General features: G+C 43.8%; 1 protein-coding gene and 1 long non-coding RNA gene across 3 annotated transcripts; one reads left to right on the forward strand and one right to left on the reverse strand.

The window, feature by feature from the left end:
* Nucleotides 1-125: 125 nt before the first annotated feature.
* On the forward strand, nt 126-1,508 carry LOC122461234. Its single transcript, XR_006283077.1, has 2 exons — nt 126-1,106; nt 1,154-1,508. It is a non-coding gene; the product is annotated as an uncharacterized LOC122461234 (long non-coding RNA).
* ATP6V0E1 (ATPase H+ transporting V0 subunit e1) lies at nt 1,154-15,180 on the reverse strand. 2 transcript variants are annotated; one of them, XM_038414091.2, is made up of 4 exons: nt 14,911-15,180; nt 12,216-12,263; nt 5,692-5,823; nt 1,154-1,506 (listed from the first exon to the last, which is right to left on the reverse strand). In XM_038414091.2, exons 1-3 carry the CDS (start codon nt 15,012-15,014, stop codon nt 5,730-5,732), a joined length of 246 nt encoding a protein of 81 aa, XP_038270019.1. In that variant the 5' UTR covers nt 15,015-15,180; the 3' UTR covers nt 1,154-1,506; nt 5,692-5,729. The 2 variants fall into 2 exon arrangements, with proteins under 2 accessions (XP_038270019.1, XP_043376026.1); XM_043520091.1 differs by having other exon boundaries at nt 1,154-1,955; nt 14,911-15,139.
* Nucleotides 15,181-17,285: the final 2,105 nt, after the last annotated feature.

Consider the following 17,285-nt stretch of genomic DNA (forward strand, 5'->3'; position numbering starts at 1 on the left):
ATGCAGTCATGAACTGGGATTTTGATTATACCCTGCATAGAAGAGGTTTGTTCCCCATTTCCTGTACCTCAGTGGTTTCCAATATCAGGTATTACTAGATTAATCTCTCCTCCTGGAGGCCCAGATGATGTATATGGCTTTCACAAGTTGTCTTTTTTCACATTTGGTTTAGGATTGGCATGATCTCTGTTTAGAATTGGAACACCTTTGAGGACGACATGGAAGCATCAGCTAGTACAAAATGTAGTCCTTGTGCTTTCTGCTGTGTACTAGGTCAATCCAAAGGGTTTGATACCATCAATACCACAAAAATCCTGGATCACGTTAACCAAGTAACAGTATCTCCCACTTATGCCTCACTGAAACTGGTCATCTTACCTCAAAGATCAAATTCCCGGCATCAGGTAATAGGGCTTTCTGTGAGGGATTCTCAGCTCTGGAACTCATTTACTCTGAAGGGTCTTGCAGAGAATATCTATTTCTAAGGCACATGCATATATCTATATCTAGTGGTTTTTTTCCCTGATTGCAGTGTTTAGCATTAGATAGGGTTGGTTGCTGTAGCATAACTTAAGGCTGTTTATTATTTAACAGTGACTTTCTATATGAACTCTTGATGGTGCTTTAGCCCAAAGCACCAAGCTCTATTTTGTCATAGGCCTCTACTATATATCATGGAAAATATACATACTGAAGTTGAACAGCTTGGAACACTACAAGAAAGAATTGAGAGAGAGAAAGTAGCCAACTAATTTCCCTCAGTATAGACCACCAGCTGGGGAGTTGCAGTCAGCTGGCTAAGAATTCTGCCATTCAGATGGCATAGTGAAATAACGGCAATATTAGATACACGCATACTGAAAGTTTCTAAAGTTGAACTCTTTGACTAAGCAAGATTAACGTTACAAAAGTCTACCCAAAAACAAAATAACTATGCAACCATTAGATGCTTCCCAAGAATATTTCATATAAAGCAGCAGATTCATTTTAATCTTAAACTTGTGTACAGGGAAATAAACTTTGAGAATACAATCCACTGTAAAAATAAATGCCAAACATGTGGCAGCATCTCCCAGCCACCAGTTTTATTGCACACTTTATTTTTTGTAATTGTAGTCAAACAGAACATGCCTGTGTATTACACTATAAATAGGCAGCCTAATGTGTGGAAGTTTCATAAAGCTCATGGAGAATGAGCAACACAGGACAAGGAAGAAGGCTGCCCTCAAACTCACATATCCCAGAAAAAAAAATCAGAACTTAAATTTCAAGTGTAATCAAAACAAGAAGTTTATAGGACAGAAAAGAAGGTATAAATCTTATGTATTAGGCACATTGTTAAACAGCATAAAAGGAAACCAGGAGAAAAATATAGGGCTTTGAACAAGCCATTTTAAACACAATACAAACATTAAGGCATTAAGCAGGTTTGGTATCCAACCAGCTATGTCAAGAGCATCTTTGGATCAATGTAGCTTTTACATCTAGAGGAAGTATCTTCTTTACCTGCAAAGCAAAAGGCAATTCAGTCACTCTCTTTCATAGAGGCAATTTTCTAGCTGAAGAGCTGCTCAGTGAATTAACCACAGCTGTTTGCTTTCTAGGAAGATGTTATGCTGTAAAGAAACAGTTGTGGCCAAGTAACTAGAGAGTATGGACAGAATTCATCTGCTTGGGTGTTTGAAAGTTCTCTCTGCAAAGATCTATCCCAAAATCAGCATAATCTGTGGTGTTAGTACATTTATCATGTTTAATTTGTCATATTAGAAGCTACCACCTGGGAAGTTGTGCAGTTTTATAAGTGGGCCTGATGAGAACTCTGGCAGGTGCCCTGGAATTTCGTAGTGTGTACACAGAATCTCCAAGGGATGCACATCCAAGTTCTTTCAGTTGCAGTCTTGCTCCAGAACTTGCCAAGCAGAAGCCCACTGAAAGTTGTGTGACTCATCAGTACACTGATGGCAGAAAGGACGAGCAAGAGATTGGTACTCCTCAATAGCCTAAATCAAGGTTGGAGCTCTTAGCTAGTCTGCTCCAGCCTGTGGCCCTGTCAACATGCTTGTGGTTGGCCAAGCGTGTTAGAAAGTTTCTTGCCTCTGGACAGTAAAAGATGCTTAGAAAACCATGTTGTAATCTTGATCAATAGCCAGCATGGTTGTTACATGTTTCTTCTGTTCACACGCAAGAACACATGTGTAACTCAGACACATCATGCAAACTGAAGATTAAAAACCCACACAAGTTGCTTTATAGCTACTTATCACAAGCAGTCAAGCAGAAAGGCACTCGTTAGTAATTTGGATTCTCTGACAAATCATTTGACTGGATTCCAACTCGCTCTCCCACCTTTCCCTCAGATGAGGGACCTTCTGGTCATTCTATCACAAGGGTGAGAAATAATTTTCACAGGGAGGCCACTCCACGAACTTTGGCAAGTGGTCACAGGCCGCACATTTCTACTATATTAATGTGGGGTCTGGGAGGGAATTTGGGTGCAGGCGGGAGCTCTGGGCTGGAGCAGAGTGTTGGGGTGCAGGAGGGGGTGAGGAGTATGGTGCAGGAGGGAGCTCCAGGATGAGGCAGGGGATTGGGTGCAGGAGCGGGTGCAGGGGTGCAAGGTGTAGGCTCTGGTTGGAAGGCACTTACCACAGGTAGCTCCCGGCCAGCGGTGCAGCAGGGCTCAAGCAAGCTGCCTGCATGCCATGGCCCCATGCCACTCCTGGAAGTGGCTGCAGCCAGCTGCTGCTGGCACATCTCTGGGCGCCCCTTGAGGGGGAAAGGGGTAGCGGGTCTCTATGTGCTGCCCATGCTTGCAAGCACCACCCCTGCAGCTCCCATTGCCCGGTTTACAGCCAATGGGAGCTGTGAGGACAGTGCTGGGGGTGGAGGCAGCAGACAGAGCCGCCTCTCCTGTCAGGAGTGTGCAGCGACGTCCCAGCAGCAGCCGGCCGCTTCCAGGAGTGGTGTGAGGCCACGGCAGGCAGGCAACCTATCTGAGCACCCCGCTGCGTTGCTGGACTTTTAGTGGCCCTGACTCGGAGATCACAAGGGGGCAGAGGAGGCCAGACAGAAATGTTAGACGGGCCCAATCTTGCCACCCCTGTTCTATCAGATATTAATCCCCCTTCTTTTCCTCAGTACCAATTTATTTATAATGCTTTGGGATGCTACTCCACTAAAAGGGAAATATCTTCCAATAGATATTTTCTGGATAGCCAAGTCTAGATTCCATCTCTCACTCCAGCTTGTTCCAGCTGTTAGGGCAGCACAGTCCATGGAGCAGCCGGTTCATTATTAATTAAAAGCAAGTCCCACCCTCTAGTGTCCATTCTGTGCAGGTGATTATATTCCAATTCCAATTCCAATCCCCTGGCCTTCTGGGAATATGCCAGCCTTTCTGCCTGTGGTCAAGGTCATTACTCAGCAGAAACAAGACCCAGCACAATCACACAAAACAAATCCAGCTTGGCCACTGTACAGTGTTAGAGCTTTCTAGCTTCAGCAGATCCCAGCCTACCTTTGGCTTCTACTGAAAAACTAGCAAACAGAGACTCACATACACCACAATCTGATACTTGTCAGGCTCCGCCTGATTTGGAAACACTAGAGTTTTGCTTAAGGGTTAGTACTCAACAAGCTTTACAACCAACATTCAATTGAGCAGCAATGTCAGCTATCATCCATATACTGCTGTCCTCTTCTTTCAAAGAAGAGAAAATTATAGTAGTGAGGGGGGATTAAAGCTGCAAGACAAAAGCGGTAGAACACAGTGCTTTGAATTATTTATTCAGTTTCATCAGCATAAAAAACAGTCATGGAATTGGTCCCCACTGTTCTTGTTTGTATAGCAAGTCACCGTTTACATCTCCTGTTCCCAAATCCAGCCCTTCAAAGAGGATGCCTGGACTAATTGTGCCTCCAAAAACCCTTCAGTCCTGGTGATGGTTTCTGATGTGTCCAGCAGAAGCTTCAAGAGATATTCCCATAGCATTGTTCAGCTAGTGCCCACAAGGCTTATTTATCTTGTGGGCCAACACTAAAAATACCATGTTGGTTGCAAATTTATGGGGTAGTGCTCCCACACTGTCATGAGCGACCTAGAATCACACTGGTTCTGGTCATTTGCACCGACTTCCTAGAGAGGAGAGTTGTACTGCAAACAAACAAACTGCTCATCTTTATTTTCAAGGACTTTCACCATCTATTCTCACTCTACCCATCATCTCTCATCTGTTGTTGACTCTTGCCTCTGATCTGCCTATACCACCAGCCTCTCTCACGCAATTGTTAAATTTTCAAATAAGCACCTTTGTGCTTCCTCCCATGCTGCTCCACCTGCTTGGGGGGAAGCTCTCTATACACATCTGCAAAACTACCTCCCTACTCTCCTAAAAATGCACCTTTGCCACAATACAAAAAACCTGACAATGGTCAGGCTGCTGGCATGCTGAAACCACTGCTTGTCATGCTGACAAATACTGTCTCATCTTATACTTAGGATATGTCTACCCTAGAAACTTAAGTTGACCTATATTAGGTCGACCTGCATCACCGCATATGGTGGTGGCTGTATGTCCATACTACCTTCCTTGGGTCAGTGGTGCATGTCCTCGACAGGAAGGCTTGCAACGACCTAAGGGGGCAGTGTGGGGAGCAGAGAGCCCTGCGCTTCGGCTCTGTTGGCAGCTCCCTGTCAGGAGCCCAGATGCTCCACAGGCTCCTGGCAGGCCACCCAGAGTGGGGGGGGCGAGGGGAGGGGCTGAACAGGAGAGAACTGCCCAGGGCTTCTCACCTCCCCGTTGCCCGCTGGGAGTGGGAGGAGGGACCCTGGGCTGTAGCTGCCCTGCTTAGTTGTCAATTTCATGGCTCCTGCAATAAAATTGACAAGACGACCAACAGCCAATGCAAGTAACGCAGCGTCTACCCAGACATTGCGTCGTCCTAACTATACTGACATAAGCCCTATACCTCTCATGGAGGTAGAGTTATGTCAGTGTAGTATGGCTCTTGCATCAGTGGGAGCAAGGCTGTAGTGTAGACACTGACATAATTAGGCAGATGTAAGCTGCCTTACGTTGACCTAAATGGGTAGTGTAGACCAGCCCTCAGATTGTAAGATTTATGGGGCAGGAACCATCTTTTTGTTCTGTGTTTATATAGGGCCTAACACAATTGGGTCCTGGTCCATGAGTGGGGCTCCTAGACACAATAATAATACAAATGATAATAATGTTACTCTGGACAGTTAAGGTGGGAGGATTACCCCGTCTACAGAAAGATGGTCGCCTCAACCATAATAGCATAAGGACTTGATTGTTAAATAAGAAAACCAACTTATGATAGGTGTAAAAGAAAAAAAGATATCCCCCCCCCTTCCCATGCCCATTTTCAGGGCTCTCCTTTTGTTGCTAGAAGGAGGAACAGATGGTTCCCCCACACCACCTGCTGTCACATGGTGTGGCACTCCCCTCCCCATCCTTTCAAAAATCAAGCATCCTAGTCCTAACATCTCAGTCTCCAAATGATTAAAGCATCCAGTCCCAAACTCACATTCTTCATTGTTACAGACTGCCAAAAGACTGCTTCCTCTTGTGAAACTGCCCACCCATTATCCATGCTACTGTGTAAGTTTTCACTGAGCATTTAGCAAACCCAAAGATATAACTGGAGAAGGTCTCCAACCATATTTACCTCATCCACAAAAAAGGCAGCACAGAGGACAGACATCCTTAAGGCCACTGATACTGAAGATACCAGATTGTTTCATTGCTTAACTGTGGACCAAAGAGAGGGTTGAGCTGGGCCAGGATCGCAATCAGCCAACTGAAAGGGAAAAAAAAAAAAAAAGACATCAAGAGTATGGATGACTTGGCCAAAGCATAAAGGGTATCAGGAGAAGGTAAGACAACATCGCTAAAGGTCTAACACCAAGTCAAAATGCTGCTAAGGCCAAACGCCTAGAAGTCTGACACTAATGGAAGAGCTCTAGCACTGTATTACGCCTCAGAAGACTAGCATGTTTGGACTGAGAACTATCTTGTTCAATTTAAAGTGACACTGTCAGTTGGATTTGATAGTATCTTTTTAATTCGTTGCTGCTTCTTCTTGAAAAGTGAAGTGCTCTGGGACATATTCCCATCTTCTGGGCCCATGTTCCAACAACACTGCCTCCAGAGCTGCTCAAGGCCTCTCTGAATGGCAGTACAAGGCACAGAGGGTTACTAAAGCACATCACCTTCCAAATAAGGAGTGTGTGTCATTTAATTTAACCATAACTATGCCAAAACGTTTAGATATGCAGAATATAGATGAAATTTGAATTGAAGCAGAACCTCTTTTATACCAACAAACATTACAACAAAGTTAAATTGAGGGATGGAAATACAATCTAGCAGTTAAAACAAAGGAACAAGAATTGGAAAATTCCTGACCCACTACGCAACATTGGCCAAATCACTTAATCTCTGTGTCTGAGACATTCCCCTCATAAAATCAAGCTAGGCTTGGCTTTACAAGGAACATTATGATCCAATAAAAGTTCTTAATGAAATGTAATTGAACACTTTCAAACCACCAGCCCCCCCAATATAATTCTTGTAAGAATAAAAATAGAACAAATTTAGAAAGGAAGTCAGAGAAATGGGTGTCTAGATCAAAGAGTTGCAAAGCTACTGAAACAATGTCAATGACAACAAAATTCAGATCAGCAGTAGCCTCTCCCTCAGAGCAGCTGACAGACTAACTCAGCAGAAACCACTGCCAGAATGCAGAACAAGAGGAATCTGGGATGTGGAAAATATCCAGGCATGCTGAACAGAAATAAATATTTCAGTATTATAAGATGTACTTGCTTTGGCTTTTTCTGAATTTGTAATATTGACAAAGAAACCTTATTTGCATGTATTTAGATCTATGTAAAATACTACCGATATAAACATGAAAAGAAAAGGAGTACTTGTGGCACCTTAGAGACTAACAAATTTATTAGAGCATAAGCTTTCGTGAGCTACAGCTCACTAATAAATTTGTTAGTCTCTAAGGTGCCACAAGTACTCCTTTTCTTTTTGCGAATACAGACTAACACGGCTGCTACTGTGAAACCCGATATAAACATGTTTAGTGAACATACTGGCCTATCCATCTTCTATTTGTAGAATCTTTGTGAGGAGAAGAAAAAGCAGAGCAGCTTTGAATGGGAGCTGCCACAAATGCATCAAAGTGCTTAGGCAATCATGGAAAATTCCACATAAACCTGGATGCTTTAACAAGCAAATGAAGTGCAGGACAGATAAGCTTCCAAATGACTACAGAAGCCTTAGGCAAAGATGCAAGGTTAGATAAAAGGAAGGTCAATTCTCTTGGCACTGATAAAATAAATATTTGTAAATTTTAGTGTTGCTTTTTGGGGGGGGTTATTATTTTTAACACTAAGATTAAGTAAGACACTAGCTAAAGTCAAGTAAATGCTGTGCCCGTAGTATTCTAAACAACCCCCCACTCCTCACACATTCAGTAGTATTCTGAGTGTAAATCAACAACTGAGACCAGTCACTCATTCTGATATGCACAATGGATATTATGAAGTGGGTAAATGTCCATTCAGGACCAGTAGGAAAATAGCAATTCATTCTCACTTGTAAACTGAAGAACCAGAATACTCTTATTTTGTTATCCCTAGCTACTGCAGGGAAAGGGTCGCTCAGCATCACACATATTATGTTGAACTTAGCCTAATCCTTTTACTATATCAAGAAAATCCCTCAAGTGTTCATTGATTTGATAGAAATTCTCCCCTCCCTCACCAGAACTCTAGGTGTAGCCCACTTACAAGTTATTTTTCAGGTACAAAGGCAGATTAGAGGGGTACCAGAATGCATTGTACTAACTGACATGAACACACACAGGTGGGGGGGGAAGGACAGGAACAGTTGATTGCTGTAAAAGGATAATTTGCCTCTTTACACTGTGCAGAGAAAGGAACTCCAGGCACCAACACACATGCCCAGACCTCTCCCTATGTTCACTGAGATCAGACCCAGATCTGCTGTGAAATAAATGAGCTGGAAGCTCATTCTGAATATTGACATGTCTACAGCTGTACAATTAGGCTCTAGGCAAACACTGTACTGGTTTCAAAAGCTATTTGTTAGGACCATGCTGTTTACAGAACTTCTGAAGCACAGTGCCATTACAGATTGCTCTTTAGCTCCATTACTTCCCTGCAGTGCTGGGGGTCTGATCACTGAGAACACAGTAGTAGAAGGTAGGGGAGCACAGACTTCAGTGCTTTGAAAGACAGAACTGTGGAAAGCTTCCCCACACACATTTATCTTACACAGGGCTGCTTTACACGAAAATCTATCATGACAAGGCACAACAAAATGGGGCATGCAGAGCACAATAAAGTAAACCTCTATATCGAACATCTAATGTTTTAGTGCTGTTACATTCCACATGCTACCTCCTGCAACAGTCAGTGTTAATTATCATGCTAACTCAAATAAATTATGGTCCATCATGATCAAGTATAACCATGTCATTTTATTACTGTATAGACTTCAGAGCAATTTTTATTCTAATTCCATTCTAACGGGCTGAACACTACAATCTGTCTCTCTCTATAGCGGAGTAAGAGCTCAGGTTCTGGTTTCTATTTAGATTCCAGTTTGGGTAATTACAGTGAGCCCACCCAGAATTCTCCTGCAGATGCAACTGATGGAGTGTTCCAAACTTTCTATTCTGAACCACTGGGTACTACTGCTGTGTGCTCCTACACAGATAATATCTTCTACCTCAGAGGTGGCTTCGGTGATCTCAAAATAGATGTAGCAGAGCACCCTGGGTCTTTGATGGAAGGTATTACAGAAAGAAAAAAACTTCTTATCGAAAAGACAACAGGAAAAAAAGACCTGGAATGGACATTTCAGGCTTTGCTGGTAGAGCTTTATGAGCTAAGACTATTACAAAAATGAAACAATTTTCTTCTGTTTAAATAAATAAATAAATTAAAAAAACAAACAAACAACGACTACCACTACATATTTTGCTTTGAGTCCCACCATGCTCCTGAGGTTTTGGTTATACTTCTTTTAGCGTGGTACAGCATACAGCACATGCACAAAAGAATATACAGTAAATTGTGTAAAGTTTCCCATAAAGCAACCAAATTTGTACAGCACAGTCAATAAGCTTAATTGGGATGACCCCTACCAACTCCACACGGAGGAAGCCAGTTTATTTTATCAAATGGGAATGACTGCTGTTTAATTGAGATTAAACTGGAATAAGTTCAATTTAATGTGGATGTATTTGGCTAGTGCCAAGTAGTTAAGTGGCATTTAATAGTTACAAAACTGAACTTCATTAAGACTGGCGCTATCAAAAGTTAAAAGAAATTAAAATAATTTTTATACTTGCATTTTATTTAGTACAGAATTTCTGGACAAAGGTTATATAAAAACTGCACGATAAGGAACAGCCACTTCAGCAGAGTGACAGGTCCTTGCAGGAGAATCTCAAATACAGGGGACTACACTTGTGACAATGCAGTTAACATCAAATTTGACTCCGATACCGATATAATACTTTCAGACAAAGAACCTTTCATCTGAAATCCCAAAGCTCCAATAGGATTGACAAATGGAATGCAAGTGCAATATTTCCAGAAACTATTTAAAAAAAAATCCATAAATATGCAACACAAGGCAATTCCACCCTGGAGCATCAGAAGACACATCAGTTCTCCTCCACATTCATAAAAATAGAATCCAAATTCCATATGATTGTGTATCACTAAGCCATTTAGGCTTTGTCTACGCTAGCACTTGTGTTGGCAAAACTTTTGTTAGTCAGGGGTGTGAAAGAACACCCCACTGACCGATATAAGTTTCTCCGACAAAAGCGCAGGTGTGGACAGCAATAGGTCGGTGGGAGACACTATCTCACCAAGATGGCCACCGTTGCTCATTGGGGTGGTTTAATTATGCCAGTGGGAATGCTCTCTCCTGCTGGCATAGAGTGGCTACACAGGAGACCTTACAGTGGTGCAACTACAGTGGCACAGCTGTACTGCTGTAAGGTCCGTAGTGTACACATAGCCTTAGACATCACGTATGAAGACTTTTTAGCTTCATCTGCTTTCTCTTTTTTGCAGGGTGCAACTGAGAATGTCAGCGAATAAATACTGGAACATGTTTGACAATTTTAATAAATACAAATAATCATTCAATAACACCACAAGAGCAGATTACAAGACATTTTATTCCACTACAGCAGTTGCTAACCTCTTTCAATACTTCCACAACCAACTTTTGTTTGAGGATTTCAAAGCATTCAATCAAGCCTCAGTCATTCTGTGAAGTAAATATCTCCATTTTACAGATAAGGAGTCTGAGGCACAGAAAAGTAAAGAACCTAGTTTCCAGGGATTCCAAGAACCCCTAAGTTTCATTAACTTCAAGGGGAACTGCCTGTGCTGAGTACCTTAAAAAAAAAAAAAGCTAGCCTTAAGTGGCTTGTCCAAGACCACACAGTAAATCAGTGGCAGGGCTAAAGTCAGAAATCTGGAATTACACCGCATCCAGTAATTCTCTGATAGCCAAGTCTTGGTCAAATTTAAGTATTAAAATCTACTCTTAGGCATTTCTTAGAACACCCAGCTTCCCCTACCACAATTAGTACTTACTTTCCACAAGTACAAGACAGCATGGTCCAGGTACTCATACTTAAATAGGCAGATACCCACACAATATTTATATTAAACTATCTATTTGATGGCATTCATCAAAAGCCCTAAGGGTATGTTCTGCTGTTCAGCCAATAAGTCAAGTTAGGTTAGTATATATTTTGTGAGAGCATAATTATGTTACTAGGTGGTTATTCCTATATAAATGCAAGTGCAATGGACAGGGCTCCCAGTGCTTATGTACAGACATCTTTTCATATTTAAATATAGATTTTTTTTTTAAATGGCTTTTTTAAAATAGGACATGTCCCGGTCTAGAGTGTTTTTAAAAAAAAGTCAGTCAGGAGGCAGATTTCATAAGGCTTCACATATGAAATACTTCAGGCCTGTTTAACCATAAACAGAAACTGGACCTTGCTTGTATAAAACCTGCATATCACAGCATTCAACCAAGCTAAATCCACACAAGCTCGTGTCCCTAGCCAGCTCAAGATGGAACAAGACAGACCTTACTTTAAAGATGCCATGTACTACAAATAATGCAAACACTACAAATATGGCTTTGTGCTGCCAATCCCTGCACTCAAAGTCCCAGAAATTGATATATATCCCTCTACGAGGTTATTTACATTAAGCTCATCACCATGGTATGTTATGAGTGATGGTTTGCAACTAGAGAATGTGTGAATACTCCCAAGAGGACTTGTTCTGTCATTGAATTATGAACAAGTCACCTAGCAAGTTGTACCCACAACAGGTATGTCAGTTTACTGTCTGTACCAGTCTGTACTTGTAGGGGAAAAAAAAAAGTGCTGTGTAGAAATGGCCTGAAAGATATTTTTATCTCAATTACAAGGCCTTATCAAGAGGAAGAAATCGTTTCACAGAATTAAGGGTTTTCACTGCAGACTGTACCTATAACTCATCTATTTATTGAATAGATGGAAAGATGACATAGGAAGCAAAGAGGGTTGCAAAGTGTTTACAAGAGCGCAGAAGCTGCTCATTAGGTGGCTAAGAGATAATTGTTATTAATACCGTAAAATAAGGCATAATCAAGGAGCACAGTATTGATTTCAGTGGAAGTCAAGGGCTCTTGGCACCTCAAAGAATTTAGGCATGGTTGACCCGCCACTCTATCACAATAGGTACACACAAATAGTTATTAAAATTAATACAAATTATTCGTAAACTGAGAAACCCTCAAGAGGCTTGAGCTGAATAACTCAAGGTCCGTAGAACAGAAAGCAATAGCCAAGATAAATCGATATAAAAGTACTAAGACTTTGGGTATAAGTCAGAGAATAACACTCATCCAGATTCATTTAAATATATTATCCACTAATGGGAATTTTTTCAAGATTGCTGAAGATATTTAGGAGCATGAGTTCCACTGACTTTCAAAGGGAGTTGTGTGCCTAAATCCCTTTGGTGCTTTGAAAATTTCCCCCTAAACACCTATTCACTGAAGAGGCCTTTTTCATTTTATCAGCTGTGCCATTATTAGGAGGGAAACGTTATTTATACTTACAAGAGGTAACAGCAAACGGCACAGGTCACCAGCATTGTGTTGATAACACTGCAGAAAGAAATAGGAAAAGACAACTGATTAATAGTCAACAGAAAATAAACCTAAGAATGTATTTAGCTTTGATCACATGCAAGGTGACTCAAAATATGAATGTTCTAATGACAATCTAATTTCTTGTAACGTAACAGTATAACTAGAAGATAGATGTGCCTCTCTAACCTAGGACTCTGTACAGATTTAGTTTGCCATTTGCAAATAAAAGCATCTCATTTTTTTTTGTAGTATAAATATTTAAATACAAAGCACAAGACCATACAGCCTTGTCTAAAGAGACTTCCAAAGAGAAGATCTCATGTAACAAACTTCCTTCTTTGTTACAATTGTTTCTATACAGTAAATCAGAACCAAATCCTAAAGCACCTTTTCTGTTAGATTTATATGTGAACACCCAAAAGCACAGTTTATAGAATTCTTAATTTGGACACTCTGTTTGCAGAAAGTCTCACTGAAAACCAGGAAATTAAGAGCCAATTATTTTTTTAAAGTGAATCCTGTTGACTGTAACTATTGTAAAATTAAAAATCTTTAAAAGGACAAACAAAATGTTGGAGATAATATGACAGTTGCCCAGAATGGGAAGATCCTTATTGGAGGGGATTGTCAGAGCAGGTGTTACTAAAATGATAATAAAGCAACTGAAGCTGTAGTGGTAAAATCGTGGCTGAACAAACATTTCAAAATCCCGTATAGATAGGAAAATTATGTTTTCCAAGAAGGAGTCATGTGTTCTGCCCATGTAGCTCAATGGAAAACGGGTATTCTGTGTCATGACTTTTTTTTTTTTTAAATAAAAAAAGAGGAATTCCTCTATATGTAGATTTTCACTTCTGTAAGAAAAGTTCAACCCAGATAATAAAAATCCTAATCAGCACTGGAAATAGGTAGATCAAGTAACTTGCTTTGGCTTCAAGCTATAAAGTACATAGATCTGCTCATAAATAGTAACTTTAACATTAATGCTGGTGTTTCTAAAAAGTAAATTAAAGCACAATACAATTATAATGTATACAGTATCTTTCAAATACATTGTACAAGAAATTTTAGAGATGCAAAACAGTGAATGGTCTATACATTATATATAAGACAAGACAATGGTGGTGTTAATTGGGCAAATAAATTATTAAATTCTTGCAGCCACAGCATCATAGGCTATGGACGGAGGTGTGTAGTAGTAGCCCCTCCTCCTCCCTGTTGCTCCTGGATGCACTGCCTTGGTGTTGGTTGCTAGGGCTAACAGCAGGGGTTGGACCCTGTCCCCCTCTGGAGACACCTGGGGCACAACACTGGAGGAGCAGGCAGCCTGTGAGTTCCCCACCTTCCCAGGGGTGGTGGGGCTCAGCATCTGGGCTTCAGTCCCAGGCTTCGGGCTCCATCCCTGGGCCCCATCCTCCAGCTGTAGGGCTTTGGGCTCTGGCTGCGGGGCTTCAGGCTTCAGCCCCCTACTGCCTCCCCCACCCACCCGTCACCCCTGCTGCCTCCCCATTTGGGGCTTCATTTGTCCCCAAGCTTGCCACAGCTGAGCAAGTCTGCTGTGCAAAGTGATACTTGTATGTTTGTTAGTATCACTTTGCACAGCAGATTTACTAGCTAGCAATAAATAAATTACAATGATTTGGACATGCATCTGTGCATATTTATAGGGGTTTCCCAAAGCTAATTAAGTATTTTAGAAAAAGTATGACAGCAGCTACCAGCAAAAGTTGGTGGCCGCACTCTGAGGCCACCAAAAAGTTTGTCCCGAGAACCGCTGATAGGTGCTTGTGCGCCCCTTCATCCTAGGAGCACTTCCCAAGTACATAAGAACAGAACAGCAACATCTTATGATTTGGTGGATAAATACCGGGAGAGCATTCCAGTCAGCAGGATGTACGGAGAAAAATGTTCCTGTGTCATTAAAAGAAGCTAAACAAAAGCTACAGTGGCACAGCAGCTGCCTATGGGGTCTCAGGCTCAGTCCCGGCAGATGGTCAGCGATCACAGGAAAGCAGCACATTAGTCCGCGCCCCCCCCCCTCCTCCCATCACATGACTCTGCTCAGGAGGGGCAAGTCAGACACATGCAACCAGACACAAAATACATAAAAAGGGAACTGCGATGAGCAAGTGGCCCAAGACCACTTCCGTCTGCGCCAGCTGAGAGGCCGCCGGACCCCCACCCCTGGGACGGCTGCTGTGTTATACGAGGGTCGAGATACTTATTGCCAAGGGCCCTTCGCCGGTTCTACCGGCTGGAGCCCGAGAGAGAGGATCCCTGCAGGCTTTACCGGGGTAACGGGGCGGGAGACCCAGCCTGGGGAGAGGTGAAGGGGGAAGGCCCGGACGCCCGTTCTTCAACTGAAATCGAAGAGGACGAGAGGCCCCAGGGGGAAGAAAGAGCCAGACCCGCTCCCCGGGCGCGGGGGGCCACCACAGCAAGGCCAGACTCACAGCGCAGCCTCAGGAGCCTTCCTCCCCCTCACAGCCCCCACCCACGGCGCGCGGCCCTGCCCAGTCAGGGTGAGGGGGAGACGGGGTCAGCTCCCCACGGGCCCGGCTCCCTCGTCGGAGCTCTCCGCCGCCGGTGGGTGGCCGACCCTCCCCAGCCCAGGACGGGGTCAGGGTCCGCTCCGCTTCTCTGCCGGCGGCCCCTCACTCACCCGCGGTTAGGCCCCTTGGGCACGAGCCAAGGCAGGATGCCGCCGACTACCCCCCAGAAAACGCTCATGACGATGATGGGCACGGTGAGGCCGCCGTACGCCATGGCTGGGCTGGGGGGCGGGGGGGCTTCACTCCGACACGCTCGCGACAGCACCACTCCGGGGTCCCCCTCCGCTCGGAGTCAGCCGCCGCCGCAGCTGCTCGCGGAGCCCCGCCCCAGCCCCGCCGACCAACCAGCGCCCGGGCACGTGACATTGACTTGAGCCCGCCCTCGACCCGGCCCGAAGTCGGGCGAGGCACGCGCGTGCCCAGGCCGGGGCTCGCAACGTCTGCGCGGCTGGCCTACCCAGGCCGTTCAGCAGTTCGAGGCCCCGCCTCCCGGCCTGGCACACTTTTGGCTTCGTGTTCTCCCCTCCTCCCCCAGCAGGACACCCCGGTTTCCCGGCCCCACTCTTGGGAATAGCTGGTGCCTATAGCCCCGCAGCCACCACCGGCGGGACAGAGCTCAGGCCTCCTGCAGCACAGCGCCAGTCCAGTCTGGGCTTGGCGCAGGCGGCCCCTGGGCCTCGCCCCGGCGGCTTCCTGATGCCTCTCAGCGAGAGAGGCAAGGCGGGCAGGCCCCCAGCACCGCGGGACGACAGAGCAGGGCGGGCTCCCGCCGCCAAGCCCGCACCCTCATTCCTCACTGCCCAGCTACAGGAGGCAGAGGGAGCCGATAGATTCCCACGGCCTGGCAGGGCGAAGCAGGCCATCTGGACTCTAGGCTTAAACAACAAAGGGGACCCCACCGTGCCAGGAGCTGTAGGAGTAGAGGAGGGCAAGCCGTAGCCTCGAGAATTTAGTTTAAAACAAGAAGCCCGAAAGAAACTCTTCTGAGGGTGCTGCCAGCTGCAGGAGCCTCACGTCCAATTGCTTTGTCCCTGTGAAGTGGTTTTAACTTGGAGTCTCCATTTCAAATCTAGATTCTAAGGGCAAAGACTGTACTTCTATTAAAGCACCTCCTGTAGCAAAGCCCATATCTGTCCCCATAACAAAACTGATGGGCCTTTGTTTGTACAGCACACATAGGACTATATATATATATTTGGAGAATGTGAAGATAATCCTATCACACTCATCAGTGGAAAAATGGGCCTTTGGTCTAAAGCAGTGATTAGAACATGCAATTTGGGATTCACTTCACAGACCTCGCTCTGCCTCCCCGGATGACTTCGGTAGGTCATGTTACCTATGCGTTTCACTTTCTCCATCTAAAATTTGAGATAAATACTATGTTTCAAAACATGCTGTGAAGATCAAAGGATAGATATGGACTAGTTATTTCGCTAAAATAGTGGAAATACTCTTCCCAGAAGTTATCCAACATGGCCACGTCAATACAATTGATCCATTCCCACATGAACACAAACTAAAGTATATTAAGCACTGTGTTTGTACTTGTGGTAAGAGGTCTACAAGGGTATGTCTATACTGCCCATGTCAGCTGACTTGGGCTCAGGCTAAGGGGCTGTTTAATTGCCATGTAGATGTTCCGGCTGGGGCTGGAGCCGAAGCCCGAGCCCAGGCTCTAGGACACTGAGGTGGGAGGTCCCAGAGCTCAAGCTCATCTATCTCTGCAATAGACAGCCACACAAGCCCAGTCAACTAGCACGGGCCAGCCATACACTGCAGTGTAGACATTCTTAAAGAGACTAGGATGAAGCCTCAATTTATGCGTCTACAAATTATTAAACACATTCCAAATTAATCTTTCCTCTGGATCCTCACTGCTTCCCATATTTTAGATGGTAAATCTTCAAGGCAGGGGCCGGATTTCTTGTCCAAGCTTATCACTGATTGATAAGTCATTCGCTGTGCCAGTTAGCCATACAGTAAAACTGAACCGTTTTCACCAGTCTGCAACAGCTTTCGGTCATTTCTATTAATTCCATGAGCTTTGACATGAATGTATGTTTTACTTACATAAACTCTCAAAAATAGCTAAAATAGACAACTACTGGTAGAATTTCACAAAGTGCTGAAAATGAGGGAAGCCTCTTCTTAAACTTCAGTAATAATTTAAAGGCACATCACAACTCAGTAACTGCACAGAACTAAAATAAAGCTACCACAACAGGGTACTTTAATACCTTGGTCTGTCTTCTTTTACTTCCACTTCATTATATGCCAATGTAAAATTAATATGCAGACAAGTCTATTCTTTGAAGACAAAAGTTGGCTAGTGCAAGAGCCTGTGGTTGCAAGCACTGCACTCATCTGCCTTGAAACCAACACTTCGTAGACTAAAAACATGGCCAATTTCTCCCACTTATTTTGCCAAGTATGTGATACTTCAAACCAAATAACTTACGTTCCTTCATGGTTTTATACATGT

The sequence above is a fragment of the Dermochelys coriacea genome, chromosome 8 (assembly GCF_009764565.3).
Source record: "Dermochelys coriacea isolate rDerCor1 chromosome 8, rDerCor1.pri.v4, whole genome shotgun sequence".
Classification (NCBI taxonomy): Eukaryota; Metazoa; Chordata; order Testudines; family Dermochelyidae; genus Dermochelys; species Dermochelys coriacea.

Coding starts and splice junctions, on each gene's coding strand:
- ATP6V0E1 (XM_038414091.2), bottom strand. CDS start 15,014: ATGGCGTACGGCGGCCTCACCGTGCCCATCATCGTCATGAGCGTTTTC. Junction 12,264..14,910: donor CCCAAGGGGCCTAACCGCGG/GTGAGTGAGGGG, acceptor TTCTTTCTGCAG/TGTTATCAACACAATGCTGG. Junction 5,824..12,215: donor GCCGTTTGCTGTTACCTCTT/GTAAGTATAAAT, acceptor TTTCCCTTTCAG/TTGGCTGATTGCGATCCTGG.